The sequence below is a fragment of the Onychostoma macrolepis genome, chromosome 16 (assembly GCF_012432095.1).
Source record: "Onychostoma macrolepis isolate SWU-2019 chromosome 16, ASM1243209v1, whole genome shotgun sequence".
NCBI lineage: Eukaryota > Metazoa > Chordata > Actinopteri > Cypriniformes > Cyprinidae > Onychostoma > Onychostoma macrolepis.
The window spans coordinates 18,064,035-18,085,612 of record NC_081170.1 but is presented as its reverse complement, the minus strand read 5'-3'; the positions used below and the strand labels follow the sequence as shown (position 1 = coordinate 18,085,612).

The following is a 21,578-nucleotide window of genomic DNA, read 5'->3' as shown; positions in this document are numbered from 1 at the left end:
TTGAAGCCCTAAAATTACTATAAATAAACTAAAAATAAATAAATAAACCTAAAAGGTAAAAAAAAAAAAAAAATGTATTAAACAAAATAAATAAAATGTAACTAAAATGAAATTTCACAATATCAACAAAAACTATAATAGTATGTTAATACAACTAAAAACAACACTGATTTATTTGTCATGGTCTGTTCACTTCAATCAGTGTAAGCCTGTGCGTAGAGGCGTGTCAAAAAAAAAAAGCTTTCCTGTTTCATTGGCTCCTTGTTCTTTGGGGGCGTCGTTTATGTAGCTGATTGATAAAGCGGACTGAGCGCACATTTCCCCAAGCATTACCGCGACAGTTTCTGCAAGAGACTCATACAGACCTGTTATTCAAGTAAACCGAATCACTAGTGTTGTGCACATTTATATATTTACTTTCAACGTGCAAAACAATCCATTGTACTAGTATCTATTCATTTGAAGAGCATTATATCCCGGACTCGATGGATTTTCTGTGGCTGGTGTGCGTCGCGGTGAGCGTCAGCGCCTGGTACGCGTCTGCGGAGCGACACAGTGTTTACTGGAACAGCACAAACGCAAAGTAAGACTTTTACTCCTTTAATTGTATAAAACCTTTCAGCTGTATTTATCTATCTTTATATAATGTAACTCTTGATAGCATTCTTCTGTGATATCTGAAATCTCTGCATAGTACACTAACACGAGTTCTCCAACTAAAAGCTTGTAGGTACGCAGTAGGCTATATTATTATAAGAACTACGTATCATATGCACTATATTAACAGTATAAACAGTTTCACAAGCCTTTAGTAGCTTTATCTTATTTTATCTGGTTCGTGCAATATTTTGTTGCAATTTCTAGTTATTTGTTCCTCCTGAGATTCATTAGGTGGAGGAAGGAGCATGTATACTATAGACTGAGGAAACACATAATATCTCTTAACACATAACCAATCATTGACCCTGACTTGCAAGTTATTTACTCAATCAGTTCAGTTATCACGCATTTCATTGGTTTGCTTATCTCTGCCTCTACTAACCTTTAACATGCTAGTGAATGACATGATAATTACTAGAGACAGCAGCTGGACAGAGAAGTACATGGAAAGAAACCAGACAGATGGATAGACATTTCAGCCTAAATATACACACACATGTTAGTTTTACTATATTTATGAGGGCATCTTATTGACAGGCTTTGCTACCAAGATATGATATTTACTGTAACTTAGTTTTCCCTCAGACAAACCTGTTGATATCTGTAGATGTACAGCAAAACAGGAGCCAATGAGCCAGTTCTTGTTTACTATAGTCATAAGAACCTTATTTATTTAGCTTTAAAAGAATATTCTTCCTTTTACACACACATACACACAGCAATAAATAAACAGACATGAGCACACAAGACGAGAATATCTATGGCTAGTAGTAGCTTGAGCTTTTTATGGGAAGTGTCTTGTTACTCTGAGTATGATATTAAGTTGTTACCGTTACAGTTTACAGATCGGGGGTTCTTCAAGCTCCTTGATGGGTGTTTCATCAAATGACTGCGATTGTAATCTCACCTCGTAGTGAGGAAGGACAGGTCATAAGGCACTTTAGAGGGATCAATACAAATGACAGCATTCAGAGCGATTTATTACGCTTTTAGCAGGAACTCAAGAACAAGAAAATGGCCTTTTGTGGATATCAGAAGCTTGTTACTGTAAAACAGAATCTTTGACCATAAGATGATATCTTTTTATTCCTTCCCATAGTAATTGACTTGTTTCACCTGGATTCACACGTACGCAATGATAAACTTGTAGTCATAAAAGTTAACTGGTGATAACTGAACAGAATCCGTGCTCATGACCCGTTTGGAAGTTTTCGTGATGTCACAGGTGATTCACACCGTCTGTTGTGATTCAGTCTGCTTTCAGTGAGTAATTTATCAATGTCGTTGTTGCGCAACATGAGTGTACCAGCCTTAACCAGACACGGTCTCAGAAGAGCCTGGCTCACTATCAGCCAGCAGAGAGAGAGAGAGAAACAGCAGCTGTGCCTGAAGAAAGACAGATGAAATAATGTAATAGAGACCAAACCCTTTTTAGGACCTGCTGTGAAAAGAATGGGGCGGAAAGAAAGTGATTGAGGAATAGGAGCTGCTTGGGTTTGGGTAAAAAAAAAAAAAACAGGATTGGTAATTTGAGTTAGAGATGAGGATGGAGAAAAAGAGGTGGAGGGGATTATGTGGCAGCAGTCTGGTGCTTGGTCTGGTCTCTAATCCCGACATGGTCCACATCCACAGAAATGGTTGCGTAACCACAACAAGAAAATTTGTAATAACAGAACACTAAGCCCTCAGAAAATCTCAGCATTAAAAATCTGAGTGGATCTCTTCTTTTAAAGCTCTCCTTCTTGAACACATACACAAAGGCCTTGCTTTATTAGCATTGAAAAGGTTAAAAACAAACGCCCACACATCAAAACCAGAATTGTAAATATAATCCCGTTTTGAGCCAGTCATAATCTGGCAGGTGTGGTGGGATCTGCGTTTTAACGACGTCTTTTTCCAAGATAAACCTCTGTTATTAATCTTATGTTCTAAGAAAAAAGAAACAATTTCCACGAATGGGATTTTCAGTTTTCTTCTTTTACTTTTCTTTCCTTTAACGACTTCCATCAAAGCCAGTGATTGTTCAATCAGTCCGTGAAACTCAATCAGTCTGTGTGTAAGTGGATTAGTCAGCCTCGACTAATCAATGGCAGATAGGTGTTAAATATTAATTGGCGTGATCAGCTGATTCTGCAGGTGGCGTAAAAGCGTTCGCACGCAAACAAACAAAAACACACGCTCGACTGTTTCTAACCATGTGGGTGTGAGTGAACAGTAATGATTTAATCTCCTGCGCGTGGCCTTTGGCGAGCTGATGCTCTGGTTTGACGGGTATGTGCGTGAGTGTTCGCCCGAGGAGACTGGATTTTCAGGTCCAGATTGACACATGGACGTTGTTTTCGACAGTCTGTTTTTGAGCTCGCCACATGCCTACGCTTGCACGCTGAAGGGGAAGTATACAGTCCCGTCATGTTAGTATCATTGAATCATCATTTTTGCCCTGAATCATTCGTTTATTTTCACGTACATGTTGTCATATACATGTGTGTTGACTAGTCAAAGTTTCACTGGCTCGTATACGGGCGGGGTGTGCGTTTCGGGTATATTTAGTAGACTGGGATTCCTTCCAGCAAACATGTTGCTATACTTGACCTTTCAGCTGTCCACTCATTGTCCACCCCATTTCCTCCTCGTCCATCCCTTCCTCAGCAAACTCACTTTGTTTGATCGTTTACATGTATCTGAGCATTATATTGCTGAGTTGTTATCTTGAGGAGGAGGGGAGCAGACAGATCAGCATACATATCCAGACAGATTCCACAGACAGGTTGTAAATCCATCTTCTTTAACCCCCTCGTTCTTTGTCTAAGGCTCATAAACACGCAAACATGGTTGGCTACGTAGGCAGGGCTATAATCTGTGAAACGAACAGAGTTCAGCCTCAGATTATACGTAGATGTGTGTAATCTGGCCGGATGCCCCATTCACACAGAAATCACAGTATATATTTATAGACTCCAGTGTAATCCAGTGCTGTATAATCCCACTTTACACAGAAAATGATGTGTATGGAAAATATAATCCGTAATTCCACAAAGCATTATGGAATGTTCTACCATCTAGGGTTGGATTGATTATAAAAAAATGTTTTTGCAGATTAGAGTTCCATTTTAGGATTTCAACTGGTCAAGTATTGATGATTACTAACTGACTGGAAGTAATCTGCTGTTCCAGTTCAATTTTGATGTGTATGTGTTTGGGCTTGTTTTGAACTCCTTGCTTAGTTTCTTTTCTCTTCACTCATTTTAACCCTTAAATCCCATTATTCTGAGCTCTTCCTCTTTTCTCCTTATCTCCATCCCAGACTTCCTCACTATTTCTCTCTGTATGTCCTTATACCCTTCCTGCTCCATCTTTCCGTGCACTTTTTTCCCACACAACTCCCTTTGTCTATCTCGTTCAATCCCTGATTACTGTTTTGATTCCCACTGCCCTGTTGAGTTGGAGTTTTCCTGTTTTTCTGTCTGCAGCGTGCTAGATTGTGTAACTGTCGGTGTAGTAAAGTGTGTGACCTGTGTGAGCTCACAAATGTAAACAAAAGCCTGGCGTTACTTAATTACCTCAAGTGCAGTGTTTGCATTCAGCGTCTTCAGCGGCTCACTGTTGCCATCTACAGAACGCTTACAGTATTTGACGAACATTTTCATTTCATTCAGTGCCTATATTGTTTTGTTTATTATTTCACAAGTACAAAGTCGCTGACTTTGAATAAAGCTCACAGTATGCTACCAAACAACAAGCTAGCATATCAGCAGGCAATTAGCATCCATTTAAAAGTGAAAGAGAAAGGGAGGAGGGGGAAATCAGGCATTTGTGAGGGAAGGATTGAGAAAGATAGGACCGGGGGATGGGTGATGGGTTAGAGGTCAGAAAGAAAGAAAGAAGTGTTTCTCTAAAAAATTAGCCTGAATGAAGAGGCCCAGGTTTATAATGTGATTTTAAACAGAGAGGAGAAAGAAAGAGGGTGGAGAAGATGGAGGAAAAGGGGGATGGGAGACAGAAAATATACATATATAAGATATATAAAGATCGGGGTGGAGCAAAAGGACAGTGATGGATGGAGTGAAATTTTGGTCGTCTGCTTTAAACTCACAAAATCTCACAGAAATACGTATTATCACACAGCCTGTGTTGTGTGATAAAGTTTTGCGTTGACCTAAAACTTAAGTAGAATCACTCCATTTTCTCAGGCCATTGCAATATACATATCACAATTTGTACATTTGCAATATTTCGAAAAATTTGTGATATTGTGCAGCCCTACCCCCCAATCCAACTTGACCTAAAACATGTATCTGTAAAACCCTTCCCCCAAGCCCTACTTTAACCCCTGTAAATGGCCCGTATTGGATGGGTCTGGTGCCGGTGAATAGCAGCGGTGTGATCCGTGTGCTCAGTGTGATAATCCCTGGTTTGGAAGAGCGGATTAGCTGGATGGCATTCCGACCCGTTCCGCTACGGCTGGGGTAATTACTGGCATGTAATCAGCAAGAAGGGCAATATGAGAACATACTGATCGGGAAGAAAGTGAGAGAGCGGTGAGGTTAAAAGGACTTAGCGATGACTTAACACCTTGAACCTTTCAGACTTTAACGATGCGAAGGTGTAAGACTGAGACGTCTCTGTATATTATACTTGTAATGGAGAAAGAAAGCCAGACAGACACAAATAGCATAAAAGCTCCATGCACGCGCTTGAACAGACAGGTTTTATTACTTGATAGTGTGAGAACAAGCTGCTAAAATAGGATCATAATACTTGTCATGACAAGCAGCAGGTCTTAAAGGTTTTCGGTAACCAAACCCTCAACTGTGTGTGTGTGTGTGTGTGTGCATGTGTGTGTCAACTGCTGACAGCGAGTGTAGTGCAGTTGGCAGTGTGTACATCTGTTCTGAAGCACACAGCGCTGACCGTCTCTCAGCGTGTGTGTGTGTGCATGCTGCTGACTCAGTTAGGGTGTGTCTGAAAAATCTGACCCTGAACTTTGACATTACTGACCCGCCTGACAGTTTAAAACATTCGGCAGAGAGCGAAAGAGGGGGAGAACAGACAAAACATATCTGAAAACAAATTCAACTATATATTCTACAGTAAATATATACAAAATAGTTTCTTTCATGTTTTTGAATGAAGTCTCTTATGCTCACCAAGGCTGTTTATTTGATTGCAAAAAAAAAACAAAAAAAAAACAGTAAAACTGTGATATTGTGAAATATTATTACAATTTAAAACGACTGTATTCTATTTTAATATATATTAATTGTAATTTATTCCTGTGATAGCTGCTGAAAATTCAGCTTTGCCATAACTCTAGTCTATGCCAATTTGGTACTCAAGAAACATTTCTTAAAACATGCTTAATATTTTTGTAGATATTGTGATTTTCCAGGGTTCTTTTGATGAATCGAAAGTTCAAAAGAACTACATTTATTTGAAAATATATATATATATATATATATATATATTTTTTTTTTTTTTCTTTTTTTTTTTGTAATAATGTAAAAGCCTTTACTGTTAATTTTGATCAGCTCAATGCTTCCTTGGTCATTTTTTTCTTCAAAAAAATTAATTAAATAAATAAATATTTAATTTTAAGCCCACATGCAAACATTTAAACCCAGGCTCCTCTGTGTCTTGTGATAAACAGATGGGTGACGTGGCCCCCAGGGGCTGCAGGTACAGACACTCCTCTCAGATGTGTGATGTTTAAATGGATCCGTGCCTCTCTTACAACAGCATCACTCTCACGCTCGGCCCATCACAGCACGAACTGTCACACGGGAACAAGTGGGCACAGCGGCGTTTGAAGTGACTGATCACTAGGATGAAAAACACAACAGAGCTTCTCTGTGATTGTTTGAGATATCAGTGGCTGGCCTTGGATCAGCTCAGAGAGATTAGAGGCGCATGGGAATCGCAATGTGAGGGCCCACCAGACCCTCTCAGCATCAAACTAAACTAGGGATGCACTTAATATGCAATACTATTTGGGTCAAAAGAAATTAAAAATATAAAAACTCCAAACTAAAATAAATTATTTAGATGCCGATTGAAGACTAGACCCGGCCCTGAGGCCGATGTGTGAGAAGGAGGGGGGAGGAGTTAATGACACCCAATTTGTGTTGTTGTCTTGGTCTTGCAAACACATTGTCATTAGGTTTCAAACAGCTCCAGATAAACTGCTTCAAAGGAACATCAGAGGAAGTGAGACGGGGCAATCCACCAAACAGTCTAAAACTGAAACCGTTCACACTGCCTTCTGATTTGAATCACTTTGACCCGCTGCGCATTTCGATTCTCAACCACCCTTGCTTGGTCTCATCAGCCGTGATTTGTTGATTGGCACATTGAATACACATACTAAAACTGCTGCTTTCCCACACACAGAAAAGTCAGCTGGCTTAGCAAGGCGTACACCCTGTCTTTTGAACACTGCTGATTAGAAGCCGTGCGAGACTGACTCTAATCTCCGCATTAACCGGCGCTAATGAGCGCAGTGATGTGTATGTTTACCCCCCGTCTGAATAGACCGCCAGGCTGTTTAGACAGGTCGGCTAATGCTTACCGCAGAGGCACAGTGGGAAAGAGGGAGAGATGAAGGGGGTTGGAGTGGACAACGGGGGGCCCGTCAGGAGCCTGTGTGTCTGTCCGTCATTTAACCACGGCCCCTGATGGCAACAACAACAAATACATGTGCCAAAAGGGAGAAAGTGATAGAGCAAAGGGCATGCTGGGGGGAAAAGAGGCCGCCTTGTGTTTTGACGGCGGTTCACATGAGGGCCGTGTGAGTAAATGTTATGGTGATGTGATTGGGTTTGAAGATTTTGGCTGTATGGAAATGTGATGGTGTGTAGCGTTGTAACACTCACCAATCAGATGACTTATGGGGTTCGAACAATGGCGTCTTGTGGTCACTGTGGGAGTGACGGTATTAAGAAAAACATTGTGATTTATTCATAAATGTTGCGCAATCAGTTTGAGACAATTTTTTTTTTGACAAAATTCACAATAATAAATCACTGACAACATGAAAGCAAAGACACAGAAAGAATAACATACCGAGAAGCCTGTGGATTTGTCATTTGTACATCTGGCAACAGCAGCAGGGAAGCTTAGATCAGCCGAAAATGAGAAAAGCAAATGAGACGACAATAAAAGGAGAGGCAGACAGAGAGGAGGCTGTAAAAACACGTAGAGCCGATTCAAAGAGTCAGTCAGTCTAAGCGGCTCCAAGGAAAAGGTTGTGATGGATCACATGAAGTCAAGAGGTTTTCATCAGAAAAATAAAAAATAAATAAAATTACAAAATGTATTTTAGATATGTCGAAGTTAACATGTTAGCTTAAGACGTTTAAAATATATTTAACCTTTTTTATAATAATCGGTTTTGGAACTATTTATTGTGGAAAACACTTGAATTGAAATCATTTCTCTTCAGTTCCAGATAATATATAAATAATTTGGTTTGGTTTCAATGCTGTTATTTATTATTTAGTTTATATGTATGTATGTATATGTATATATATATATATATATATATATATATATATATGACAACACTGTCTATAAGAGGAAGAGAGAAAAAGTGGAAGATTTTGTAGTTCTTTGTAAAATAAGTGGTTAGAAAATTTGAGAAGAATTTTGCAAAACAAACCAAAAAAAATGGAAATAAATCAGTGAAATGAATGAAAATGAAACCTGCCTTTTCATGATGGACATAAAGAAAAACACAGTTGGGCAATTTCCCATTTCCACTCCTTCACCTAGTGTGACACCAAAGTACAGAGAAGGAATAGAAAGAAAAAGGAAAGAGGGATTTTACAGGGTGTTTTACGCAAATAAAAGCACCAGGTGAAGGACACCAGTCACCCACACACGTGCATCTGGGTGTAGCTCTCGCTACTATCACGCTTGCCTGAGGTTGTTTCAGTGTCGCCAGAACTTTTGTTTCTGTTTGTTTGTGCATGTCAAGTTCTTTTTGAGCCGTTTTAATCCTGAGGTGTGTCTGTGTTCCGTACAACAGTATTGTAGGTTGTGTTCAGTAAATATTGACAGCCATTCATGGATTTTCTCTCTCTTTCTTCTTCCAGTTTCCTATGGGATGATTACACCGTGGAAGTCCGCATTAATGACTACCTAGACATCATCTGCCCTCACTACACACGTGGCGAGATCCCATCCCAGGAGGCTGAGCGCTACGTGCTCTACATGGTGGAGTTGGAGGACTACGAGAACTGCAAGCCACAGTCCTTTGACCAGCTGCGCTGGGAGTGCTCCAGGCCTTTCGCTCCTCACGCTCCAGAGAAGTTCTCTGAGAAGTTTCAGCGCTTCACTCCCTTCACTCTGGGCAAAGAGTTCCGCCAGGGAGAGAGTTACTACTATATTTGTAAGTATCCACATCTGTAACTCAGAACTCAATGTAGATCTTTGTGGCATTTTGGAATGCGTACCACAATTAGTAATGATGTAAAAAGACCTTCATCATCATTAAGAATTCAATATATATAAATTACCTTTAAAATAGGTTTTAAAAGACTTTTTCAAATTTTTCCAAACCTTATAAAACAAACATGACTACAAAATGTATTAGCATTTATAAGCACATTAAGGGTATATTTGTAGGGCTTCAGATTCCAGTTCTAAATTTGTACTCTGTTTTCCACAGCCAAACCTCTTCACCATCATGGACAGGAGTGTTTGAGACTGAAGGTGGATGTAGTTGGACCTCATGGTAAGTCAGATCAGTTTTTTGCATTTCCAGCTAGTCTTTTCTTCAAGTCTTTACTGGATTACACGGACAATGAAGCCTTACTAAGAGTCCAACTGTATCATTTAATTTTCTAGGTTCCAAGAACAAGAAGAAGACCATGGAGAAAGATGAGGAATTAGAAGGGAAGATGTCTGCTGGTGGAGTCCATAACCCATCAAACAGGCTTCCAGCAGGTGAGCACCTCATATCTGTCACTCTTCTCCTCACTTCTGGCAGCGTGTCTATTTGCTTTAGAAAAGATATTTTAGGGAAAGAATTTTTAGACTTTGTCAGGTAAGAGTGACATTACGCAAGTTACATAGTTGTGAAATATACTCATCATCCTTCTCTTCGTCTACTTTCAGATGACCCTATTGCCATGATCCCAGTTGTGCAGAGGAGCGTGGGCAGTTCGGGTTTTCACATTGCTCCCGTCTCAAGTTTCGTCACGTTGATCTCTATATTCCTCTTCCTGCTTCTCCACTGAGCCTAATATAAGAAGACTTAATGGACGCTGGTCCGTTAGGACCCAAAAGACTGTAAAGCCGGTGCTGGTTATCGGCTTTGAAAATAGATTTTATACGAAGAATTTTTTTATACAAACAGAAGTTTTGGTGCTGGCGTGCAAGTTGCTGAGTGATATGTTTGTGTTTGTGTTTGTGAGAGTGATGTGACCAGAGAAAGGTGTTTTTGAAGAACCTTCTCTCTTTTTTTTGAAGAGTATTTACCGTTCTCTGATTCTTTTCCCCATCAGCTCTTTTTGTTTTACTTTTGTACATTGTATGTGTTCATTCTTCCTGAAAACTCATCACAAATTTATTTACCAATGTGATGCAGAATAAACCCTGAAGACCGGAGAGCTTGTTTTGTAACCATCAGCTGTATAACTGGAATTGTGATCACAAGGGTGAACAATAGGTTCGATATTGTGTTTGATAGAGACCTTCGCTCTACTGTACCGATTTGAGCCAAAGATCACAGGATTTATCTTAAAACTGACCCTGATCTTGCACCTTATAAAGAATTGATGTTTGTGCATATAACAGTGTTTGTAAATCTAGAAAAGTTATCAAGCATTGGTGTTTCCTGTGTTTTGGATCTCGTGTTGCTGTAGTTTCAGTTGGTTTCCGTGACGTAATGTGAACACACCCTACAAAATGTACTGGCACTAATGTATAGATGAGATCAGAGGTTTTTTTTTAAAACAGCATTTGGTTTTGAACAGGAATGTTTGGTTGTGCTGTTTGTGTTTTGTGAGCGAGAGAGAGAGCGAGAAGCCGGACTTCTGACAGAGAGCACAACATGCACAAACAATTCAACGGTTTAATAAATTCTCTCAAATAAGTTAAAAGAACAATTTCTTTTGTAAAATGTTGTGTTTTGTACTGTATTGGTTTATAAACTTGTAAATAGTTATGTAAAAATGTACATATTGAGAGTTATATAAAATAAAAACATTTGTTAATTATGAAAATGTGTGGAAAGTTGTTTTTTTATATATAAAAAAAGGGGAACAGACATATTTTCTGTGAAATTTGTTGAGGCCTCAGAATAAAGTTTAACGCTGTCAAAACACTGTTAACACTCTCACTGTCAAACTTTCTTCCTGTCCTCTTTCATTCTCTTTTCATCTCTTTCCTGGCCAGGACTTCACAGCTTTTAACCAAACATTCAAATAGGGGTGAGATGAATGAAAGTGGGGGGATAGTAAAGTGGCACTTGGGTGCTAGGACGTAACTTATGCATTTTCCTTGGCCTCAGCTTTTTCTGTGACATTTGAGAACATTAAACACAAGATATGTCTTCTCTGTTTAACCACATGTCAATGGAAAATTCATCATTTTGTTAGAAAGTATGAAGCGGAATGTTTGCGGCAATAACATCTAAAGATGTTCATGTGGACTCGCTAAATGGCTTTTTAATTTTTATTATTTATACAAAACATTTAATTTTTTTAATTTATATGCATATTTATGATAGAATTCTGGGTGGAATTTGTCATCCTTAGAATAAAATAACTGACTTTGTCTTGCTCTTGTATATGCTTCCCTTGGCCCACATTTTTCAAAAATACAGTATTTCATATCATTGTTACGTGGATGATTCTCAGTTTTATCTGCCAGAAAGGCTTTGATACTGCTGTTTCGTTTGATGTGTTATTGAAATGTGTACATGATATTAAGACATGGATATCTAATCATTTCCTGCAGTTAAATGAAGATAAAACTGAGGTTTTAATATTAGGTTGTTCTGCACACTCGTCTCTTGCTTTGGAAACTCAGTTAGGTCCACTTTCAACTAATGTATGCAAACAAATCAAAAACCTTGGAGTGATTTTTGACTCTTCTCTATTTTTTGCTAAACAAATTAGTGCTGTTATTAGAGCAAGTTTTTTTTTTTTTCATTTGAGATCGATTTTTCTGTGGTTGGCCCCAAGCTTTGGAATGGTCTCCCTTATCATTTGAGATCTGCTCCTTCTCTAGACTTAAATCTTATTTTTTATTCTTTAGCCTTTGTATGTAGTTGTTGTTTTTTATTAGTAGATTTGTTTGTACACTGTACAGCACTTTGGATCAATTTACATTGTGTTTAAATGTGCTTTATAAATAAATGTTGTTGTTGTTGTTGTTTGTCTTGCTCAAGATAATTCATAGCTAGCATTTTCTGTATCCTCAACATATTTTTATTTTTGCAAAATTCACCAAAATAACATTTTGTACATCTTATACTGTGAAAATTTTCTATAGTGATTTTTCCCCCTTTGTTTCCTCCCATTTCAACTCAAGCATCTTATTCAGTACATTATCATTACAACTTCAAAATAGGCACTTGTAATATAAATCATTACATTGAAATCTCAATGACATAATCATGACATTTGTTTAGATCACTTTGTTTAGGTAGGCCAATCATATTAAAGCAATAATTATATGATTTCTATAACAATAAATTCTAAAATGGTCAAGGAGTGCAAAAACTAAATTAAGAAAGCTTGGTAATGTTTCTAAGACAGCATTAGTACATTTATATGAGAGAGAAAACTGTTGAAATCTTTTGGTTTTAATATCAACAGGGGCACTGAACGAGCTACAATGTGCAAATATTCAGTGTGGTTAAAACAGTTTTCGTTATGCATATTGTTCATAACAAAAATCATGAGTCATGAGTCACAAGCTGCTCTTTTGGGCAGCTCTTCACCTAAGCTTGTACTTTTAAAAACTACATCTCACTATACAAACTATACTACAAAATCTCATTATATTAAAAGGAATATCTCTGTCAATCATTTTATTTCACTACACAACCGGACTACAAAATGACGTCAGCGCGCAGAGCGTTCGGCGATAACCAATCAGAGTGAAGGAATCGATCCACACTGATTACAAACACGGAAGTCGAGAAGGTGGACGACAGCGTTGAGCGAGTGCGGGATTCATAGGTTTTATGAATATATTTTGCGTCGCTTGATTGCACAGGTGTCTGAATAGAAGCAAAGCTCATTTTTCGCTTTTTCAGTCTATGGATTTTCTGCAGCTGCTATCATGTGCGTGCATCATATTCACCGTCGGGATGTTCACGACGGGATTGTAAGTTATTTACGTGTGTTCTACTTGATATTTATAACCAATCATATCACTTATAATGCTGCTCAGCTAAACTGTACACACTTACGGGTTTTCATAATCTTCGCATCTGGTGAAATCTCGCGCCTAATAGAATCTGACTTCACTCAAACTTAATAAACAGCCTCCTTACAGCAATTTACCATGGTTGCAAAAGTTTCCTCCAACATACTATACTTAATGTTACTACTGATATTAGCCAACACTGTCATCAAGAACATCGCACATTATTAGGATTTTACAGTTGTAACAATAATTGTACTATTTATGGTATTTTGCCTGAAACCATGGTACAATATTTTAACAGCTATATTCTGTACGTGTATGTAAGTTGAACATGTAAACATTTGGAGGTTGTGCAGGGCACCTGAAGCAAACGAAATCCACCATATGTATTAACTTACAGTGAAAATTATAAAATATATGGTTTCCATATGCATAACTTTCTGTATGTATGCTCATCTTGCAAGATAATGTTCCTCTCATTACATGTCCTCTCTGCATTTGCAGGACAGACTTGAAGAAAATGAAGGCCACACAGAGTGCAGATAACGTACAGTTTCTGCCCTTCCTCACCACATGCTTGAAGTATGTATTTGATATTAGACACTTGTAGCTTTCATTCGGTAATGTTGTATATGTGAATGCAACTTCATGCATGGATTTAAGTTAGACTGATGATACACAAGGCAACTTTTTAAGCAATGTTGCCATCAACGGGCAACCAGGTGAGACACGGGGCCCATGACCAATCTAAAATATCCAGATTGGGTTTTATGACCCATTCTCAATGAGAAAGTGCCCAAGCGATGCTGCTCAAAAAAGTTGCCCCATGTATCATTAGTCTGAATGATGATGTTTCTCTGTGTGTTTTAGTAATCTAGGTTGGCTGTACTATGGATTACTAAAGGGAGATGGAACGGTGATATCTGTAAACATCATTGGGGCCTTTCTACAGACCTTATACATCATCACCTACTGTCATTATGCCAAAGACAAGGTTTGTCATTTAGCACTGTCTTCTTATTAATTATTGTTTATTATACATTGGGGTCCAAAGTCTGAGACCATTATCTTCTGTTTTGCATTTTTAATATTTTAATATTAAATATTAATGTAATATTTTAATTATAAACTATGTGATCAGCATTACAGTATTGAAAAGTCGAAGTGAAAAGTGAATACACCATTTTTTATTTCATATTACATTACCAGGATAACAGTTTGAATTAATTTCATTTAAAAAATGAAGTTAAATATATTGATATCAAGTTATATTATTAGGATGATAATTTATGTAAAATTTATTTTACAAGTGAATACTACGGTGGCCGAGAGAGCTCAGCGTGCTGCAAATAGAAAAAACACCTGCAAATTAAGAAAACAACTTCGTCAATTTCACAACGCATGAGCTGCAAATGCTCACAACACAACCAAATAAAGAAACATGCTGCAAATAAAAATCTTTATTTGATTGCGTTGTGAGCATTTGCAGCACCTGCTGTCAAACTGATGAAGTTGCCGCGCGTTGAGCTCTCTCGTCCACCGTAGGATACTATATTTTTTACAAGTTACATTATAAGCACAACATTTTGAATGATCATTTTAATAAGTTAATACAGGCATTTAAATTACATGTTATATCATCAAAATACTAGCTTGAGTGAAAAGTTTAATTCAAAAGTTTATGTAAAAAGTTATATTTTTAGAACGCCAAAAGTTTATGAATGAAAACTTGAGTTGGTGAAAAATTGAATTGAAAAGCTTTAAAGTTTAGATCCATGTTTAAGTCATATTTGATCTGAGACATTTAAACCCCACTGTATACAACAAATAAACATTTCTGAAATAATACGTTTTATGAGTGATCAGAAAAAATAAAAGGTCAATTTACTTTGCTGTATCTGTGTGTGATTCAGAGGCGAGTGTTCTCGCAGACACTGGCGATGGTGAGTGTGTTGTGTGTAGGATGGGTGTATTTTACTGTGGTTATTCCTTCTGGAGAAGCTCAACTCTCTCAGCTTGGTCTGGCCTGCAGTGTGTTCACCATCAGTATGTACCTCTCTCCACTCGCGGATCTCGTGAGTACACACCTATACATTTAACCAGCATTAATTCTGTTTAAATACACAGTCAGCAATTACCTGCACATATTTACTGAGAATTACATTGCAGTAAAGCACATGAACATGAGAAGAACGTATTGCGAAAGCACCACAAGCTTGTATCAGCCTTATAGCATATTACCAGCACAGTAAATGCAATTTCTAGAGTAGATTTATGTAACTTTTTACTTATCTCACTTGCACTATGTTAAAGAAGTTATGTATATTTTATTGTATACATGTTAACTATGTAAAAAAAAAAATGTAGGTCAAGGTTAATTTGTGTAGGACTTTGAAAAGTGCTGCACATCAGATTAATAAAATATAAAAAAGAATTAAATAAAACACTATGATAAAATAATTAAAAGAATGATCATGAATAAGCCTGAGGAAAAAATAAAACAATGACAGGAAATGTACCTCATAATAGAACATATTTAAATATATTTAACTGCATACATTAATGTGTTATTTATATAGGACTTTAAAACAGTGCTGACCAAAGTAGTGCACATCAAACATAACACAAAATAAAATAAAGCAATATAATAAAATATAAATATGATAAAATAATAAGGCTGATTATGAATAAGCTTGATGGCAGAGGGAAAAAAATGACAGGAATTACACCGCATAATAGAATTGCATCCATCAACCATGTTAATCATGTTAAAAAAACGAATGCATACAAGAAATGATCACATACATTTTATGTTAACTGTGACACCCTTACATATCACATAAAGCATATATCAACTCTGAAATAAATGTACATGTTCCTCTTATTATCGTTTCCTTTGTAAAAAAAAAATAATAATAATGGTGTGGAGTCTTGTATTGACATTCCAGCATTCCATTTTTTGTTTATCACTCCATTCTTCTTTTCTGTGCCCCCTCATAGTCTCCATCTTCCTGTTTTGGATATCTCTCTCTTCCATATTTATCAGTCCAGCTCTGTCTATCTGTCCTGTGCCCTGTGGTGTATTTCCTGTCATTCTCGTACCTCCTTTGGTTGCTTCCTGTTTTTCCCTCCGTCACTGTCTGCAAGTGTCAATATCTGCTTGTTATGGGAGAGACTATGCGTGAGTGTAAATAACATGTGGTTGGAGCTGTGACATAGCAGCAAGTACATGTGCTCAGATTTACTGATCTTTGGTGCTTAAGTGGAAGACACAGGTTTGAGTCTTGGCTGCATCATGTTTCAATCCCCTTTCCTCTAGGGATGCACGATATTGGATTTTTGCAGATATCCGATATGCCGATATTTTTCCATCCATTTTGGCCGATGCCGATATTTCCTTTTGTTTGGAAACAACATCACGTCTCTCCTGTGCAGAAATTATAAGCAAATTATTTTTCATTTTGGTTAGTTTTTAGCAAGAACTTATTTGTTTGAATTAAATAAACAACAATGAAGTTCTTTTAGAATGACAGCACATTAAAGATTTGAAAATAACTATAAATAACCTATGTTCTATCAATTTTTTCAGAAAGATGCAGTGGTAACCTTAACATTTTATTTTAAGATTTAACATTTGTAAATGGTCTAAAGCAAGAGTTTTAAAAATTCAGAAAATCTTTGAGCTCATTTGTTTAAAAAATATATATAACATGTATATAAAATTATTTAATTTAAGTGACCTGTTTTGGTTTTCTTTGTTCAACTTTAAATCAAAACATACTCATGATGTTATAGCATCAATTACTGCTTTATTTAATCAGAAACAGTCTGTTATTTGTGTATTTTGCTTTCATTTTATTTGAAGCAGAATTAAAATTAGGACATTAGGACCCGGGGGAGGCGTACGCTGCACGTGCTATTACTGTTGACTCTATCACACACCGAATGCTTCATTCTGTACGTGCATTCTCAGTTTAAATGCAGCGATCCAAAACAGTGAATCTAATCATCATTCAGGCAAAACTTTGCTTCAAGAATGAGCAACACTGCTGATGTGATCTGATCACTAGCACACCCTGAGCACATGTGAGTTAATTTATCTTATCGGCATAATTTTTCATAACGGGCCGATATTGGTCCGATAATATTGTGCATCCCTACATTCCTCCCAACATTTCCTGTCTCCTCCTGTACTTTATTTGATAATAAATGGTAGCAAAAGCATCATTCCCCTCTCAAAAAAACATTTGTGTTCTTGATTTCCACCAGTTGGATATTGTGCGAAATAAGTCTGTGGAGCGCTTGTCTTTTTCCTTGACCGTCGCTACATTCTTTACATCCACGTCATGGACGCTGTATGGCCTTCAACTGGGTGACTATTATATCATGGTAAGATGATGAAGAGACTGATCTGAGACAGTGTTTTGAGGTGAAGCATAGCGTCATGTATTTTGTTTTTATTTTTATTATTTTGTCTTTCAGGTGCCCAACACCCCTGGCATCTTTACTAGCATAATCCGCTTCTTCCTCTTCTGGTGGTTCGGAGCTGTCATTCCAAACAAGCCCTCCTATAAACTGATCCAAATCTGAGAGAGGATTTCGATTGAATGTGATTGAATTCAATTAATTGCCTTCTCTGCTTTCCTTTACCGAAGCCAGATGAGATTCTGGTTTCCTTCACATCAGACTTTCATGATACCTTCTGAAATCAAACCTCTAGTGAAACTGCCACTTTAAATTCTGTGTAGACAGACAATTTTCACATTATCTTTGTCTTTTTAGGCAAAGGCATAGTTTAAAATCCTGTCATAATTTACTCGTCATCATCATGTTATTCCAAATCTGTGTTAGTGACTTTCTTTTAAGAAACATAAAGTAAATCAATAGTAAGCTAAACTGTTCAACTGCCAACATTCTTCAAAATATCATTTTTTTTTTTTTATTCCACATAAGAAATGAAGTCAGATAGGTTTCGAATGACATGAGGGTGAGTAAATGATGACAGAAATTTCATTTTTAGAAAACCAATCCCTTTACAAGATGTTTCCTCAAAAAAAAAAAAAAAAAAAAAAAACTGAATTTGCTCACTTATATTATTCCAAACCTGTATGACACATTTTCTGCTCACAAAAGAAGACTTTTTTTTAATTTTTATAAATTGTCTGTTTGTTTGTTTGTTTGTTTGTTTGTTTGTTTGTTTTCTGCGTTTAATTGCAAAGAATTGGAACAGGAGCTTTCAGTATTTAAAAAAGACATCAAGTTTTCTGAAGCTGTAAATTAAGATTTGAGAAACTGAAAATCTTGATCTTAGCTCTTCTTGGCACCTGTTTCATGAACAGATTATTCTTTTGAGTGATCTTTTTAATGAATTTGTTTATTCAACTGAATAACTCCAGCTCAAGTATGACTGATCCAGTTCTTGAGCTCACTGGAGGGGAATATTATCAGACTGTCATATATCTTAAAAACTCATTTGTAGATCTATTTTATAATACTTGTATATCATGAAAGTTCCTGTACACTTTGTAATTTTATAATTGGGTGGAAATGAATCTCCTCAGAATGTCTTTCTTTGTGTTTCCTGGAAGACAATCATACAGGTTTTGAATGACATAAGGATGAGTAAATAATGACAGTACGATAATTTCTTTAGAATTTTAAGTTCTCTGAGTGACAGACTATTTTCACTTTATCTTTTTGGTTAATCCTTGTATGGACGAGGATGCTCTCAGTTTGTTTCTTAGTTAATCGGTGTTCAAATCTGCAAACACAACACGCCTTAAACTGAGAGCTCAAACCTGTTTCTACCTTGATGAAAATTAACCTTAGTTTTATTATAGTAACCATGTTTATTTGGCTGTTTGAATACCATTTGAATAACCAAAGTTTTACTACAAATACTATGGTTAAACTATGGTTAGTGTATCCAAACCATGGTTAATTTGTGGTTAGCATAATTTAACTACAATGACCATGCTTTTTTTATTATTATTTGTAGAAAAACCATGGTTCATTTTCAAAAGGGTTATGTCAGCCCTTTCTCTGAAAGTGATGTGTTACTGTTAAGCAGGTACAGTTATATATATTTTTTTTCTTTTTATCTTGGTTACATGCGGTTCCGAGTGGCCTTTAGGAAAATGTTACATTACTTAATGAATGTAGTTTTTTCAGGTTGTTAATTAATTATAGGCTACTTTATTATAACGTCATTCTTAATTGTGTCCATATGGCAGTTTGGCAGCTATTTAATCAGCATCCAATTCAAATGACAAAGCCCAAAAGAAACATTATGTGTGTAAAACCTTCCTTTTTTTGCGGAAGAATAACGCAAATATAGAAACTTAGTTTAACTGAATGATGTTTAATTAAGAATATCTGTCTCTGAGATTTCAGAAAACAGGAAATTTTGTATGTCTCTGTTCATGTTTCTTGTTTTGTAGCTGTTTTTCCTTAACGCTGTCACTGTCAGAACATTGTTCTTTACAATGAGCCCATAAAAACAATAATATAAATAAACAATAACTTTATACATTCCCCTCCCTCAGAGAACACCAAAGAGTTGTGGTGACGGGAGGAATAATCAGCAAATTTACTTATAACTTGTAAGATGGCACAATGAAAATCTTAAACCGTTTAATGTTGCGTATGCTAAACTTGTTTGATCTGTGACAGGCAAACTTTTATTATATATCTTACTGTACATCATTTGTTACTTTATTCACTGCAGCCTTTCCAAGTCTCCAAGACTGGGCTTTGTGAATATAAAAAAGGGTTATTTTGAACATTTAAAACATATCAGCTTTCTTTTATTGTTATGTTGTTTATGGCTTTGGTGTTGTAAGTTCATTTTGTTGTGTGTTTTTATGTTCCTTGTACTATTTTATATCCTATGCAACAGTGTATATTATATGAGAGGGGATTTAGAGGGATGTTCTTTCTGGAGTTTACTGAAAAAAATGGCTCAAATAAATTTTATATAACATATAACCTTCAATGTCTGGCTGAGACTGAGAGAAGAAGTTATGAGAGCTTAGCAGGGGAATGTGAGAGGATTTTGTTCTGGTCTCAAAGAGGATCAGTGCTGATTGTGAGCAATGAAAACTAAAATACGCTCAAAAGCCGAGGCGTAACGCGTACTGACAGACATTTTAATTTCTGTGGGAAATAACAGCACATTTATCTCCCGCTATTAGGTGCTTTGTTTTGTGGAGCTCTCGTCAAATGTTTGTGAATGTGTGTTGTTTGCTTGTTTTTAGTTTGTCTTCGTTAACACGAGCGAGTGGGAACCGTGTGGTTGCTGTTTCCCAGTGCCTATGGAGTCTTTACATGCATTTCCTGTCTGCTTCTCAGAGAAAGACATGAAAGAGGAGAAGGACCGTGGGTGGTGATTGTTTATCAAGAAAGTGTGTTTCTGAAAGAAAAAGAAAATAAGTGATTGGCAAAACCTTTTTTGTGAGAGAAACAATGCTGAGCAAAGCAGTCTCGCACATGAAGACAAAAGCATTTTTAAGATCTTCAGTCATGTTTGTTTAAACACTTTTAATGGTAAATGGTAAAATTCACCTTGATAAACAAAGTGTTAGAAGATCAGTGGTTCAACTGGTGGGCCATGCAACAAACCATTTAATCATGCATAGTTTTATCATATATATAAATATTTCACCATTACTGAAAGAGGTATAAAAATGCACTAAAGCATCAGTCTGGCAATGACAGTTTTTTTTTCTCTCCATTATACTGTAATAATTAAAATACATTTTAAAAGAATGGTTCACCTATAAAAAGTCAATTTGCTCAAAATGTATTCACCCTCAGGCCATCCAAGAAGTAGATGGGTTTGTTTCTTCATTGGAACAGATTTGGATAAATTTAGTAATATATCATCTGCTCACCAAAGGATCCTCTGTAGTGAATGGGTGCCGTCAGAATGAGAATCCAAACAGCTGACACAATAATCCACAAGTAATTCACATGACTCCAGTCCATTAATTAACTTTAAGGCGTTTTAACTTCAAACTGTTGCTTCTGGTCAGAATATGAGTCTCCATAATAAGTCCTCCAGTGAAAAAGTCCTCTCACATCAAAACATATTTGTTTAGAACAGTTTGACTCATTTCACCTGTAAATTGTGCTTAATCTGTCCATTTGTTTCTCTCCTGATTCAGACGAGATGACTTTCACTGCAGAAAGCAATATTATGGAAAACAAACTTGTATTTTAGCTGGAAGCAATGGTTTGAAGTTAAAAACGTCTTGATGATTTCTAAACGCAGGTTTTCACTTCAAAAGATGTTGACTGGAGTTGTTTGAACTCTCATTCTGACGGCACCCATTCACTGCAAAGAATCCATTGGTGAGCAAGTGATGTAATGCTAAATTTCTCCAAATCTATTCTGATGAAGAAACTTATTTACATCTCTGATTGCCTGAGGGGGGAGTACATTTTCAGCTATTTTTTAGTTGTCATTTCCCATATGAAAAATTACCATACCATGACAAGCTCATCAGGCCGAAACTAGGAAACGATTTAGTGTAATTACA

General features: G+C 36.7%; 2 protein-coding genes across 2 annotated transcripts; both read left to right on the top strand.

Moving 5' to 3' along the window:
• The first annotated feature begins 298 nt into the window (after positions 1–298).
• On the top strand, positions 299–10,877 carry efna1b (ephrin-A1b). Its single transcript, XM_058748250.1, has 5 exons — positions 299–583; positions 8,751–9,046; positions 9,326–9,391; positions 9,505–9,603; positions 9,775–10,877. The coding sequence occupies exons 1-5, from the start codon at positions 486–488 to the stop codon at positions 9,894–9,896; spliced, it is 681 nt and encodes a 226-aa protein (XP_058604233.1). The 5' UTR covers positions 299–485; the 3' UTR covers positions 9,897–10,877.
• A 1,906-nt stretch (positions 10,878–12,783) lies between these two features.
• slc50a1 (solute carrier family 50 member 1) lies at positions 12,784–20,109 on the top strand. Its single transcript, XM_058748055.1, has 7 exons — positions 12,784–12,848; positions 12,926–12,996; positions 13,543–13,620; positions 13,909–14,032; positions 14,952–15,113; positions 17,308–17,427; positions 17,521–20,109. The coding sequence occupies exons 2-7, from the start codon at positions 12,929–12,931 to the stop codon at positions 17,626–17,628; spliced, it is 660 nt and encodes a 219-aa protein (XP_058604038.1). The 5' UTR covers positions 12,784–12,848; positions 12,926–12,928; the 3' UTR covers positions 17,629–20,109.
• The last annotated feature ends 1,469 nt before the right edge of the window (positions 20,110–21,578 follow it).

Bases quoted from the DNA above. Each gene is read 5' to 3' on its own strand.
- slc50a1 (XM_058748055.1), top strand. From the start codon at position 12,929: ATGGATTTTCTGCAGCTGCTATCATGTGCGTGCATCATATTCACCGTC. The intron at 13,621-13,908 runs GTATGTATTTGA...TGTGTGTTTTAG, and splicing joins TTCCTCACCACATGCTTGAA to TAATCTAGGTTGGCTGTACT. The intron at 14,033-14,951 runs GTTTGTCATTTA...TGTGTGATTCAG, and splicing joins GTCATTATGCCAAAGACAAG to AGGCGAGTGTTCTCGCAGAC.
- efna1b (XM_058748250.1), top strand. From the start codon at position 486: ATGGATTTTCTGTGGCTGGTGTGCGTCGCGGTGAGCGTCAGCGCCTGG. The intron at 584-8,750 runs GTAAGACTTTTA...TTCTTCTTCCAG, and splicing joins TGGAACAGCACAAACGCAAA to TTTCCTATGGGATGATTACA. The intron at 9,604-9,774 runs GTGAGCACCTCA...GTCTACTTTCAG, and splicing joins ATCAAACAGGCTTCCAGCAG to ATGACCCTATTGCCATGATC.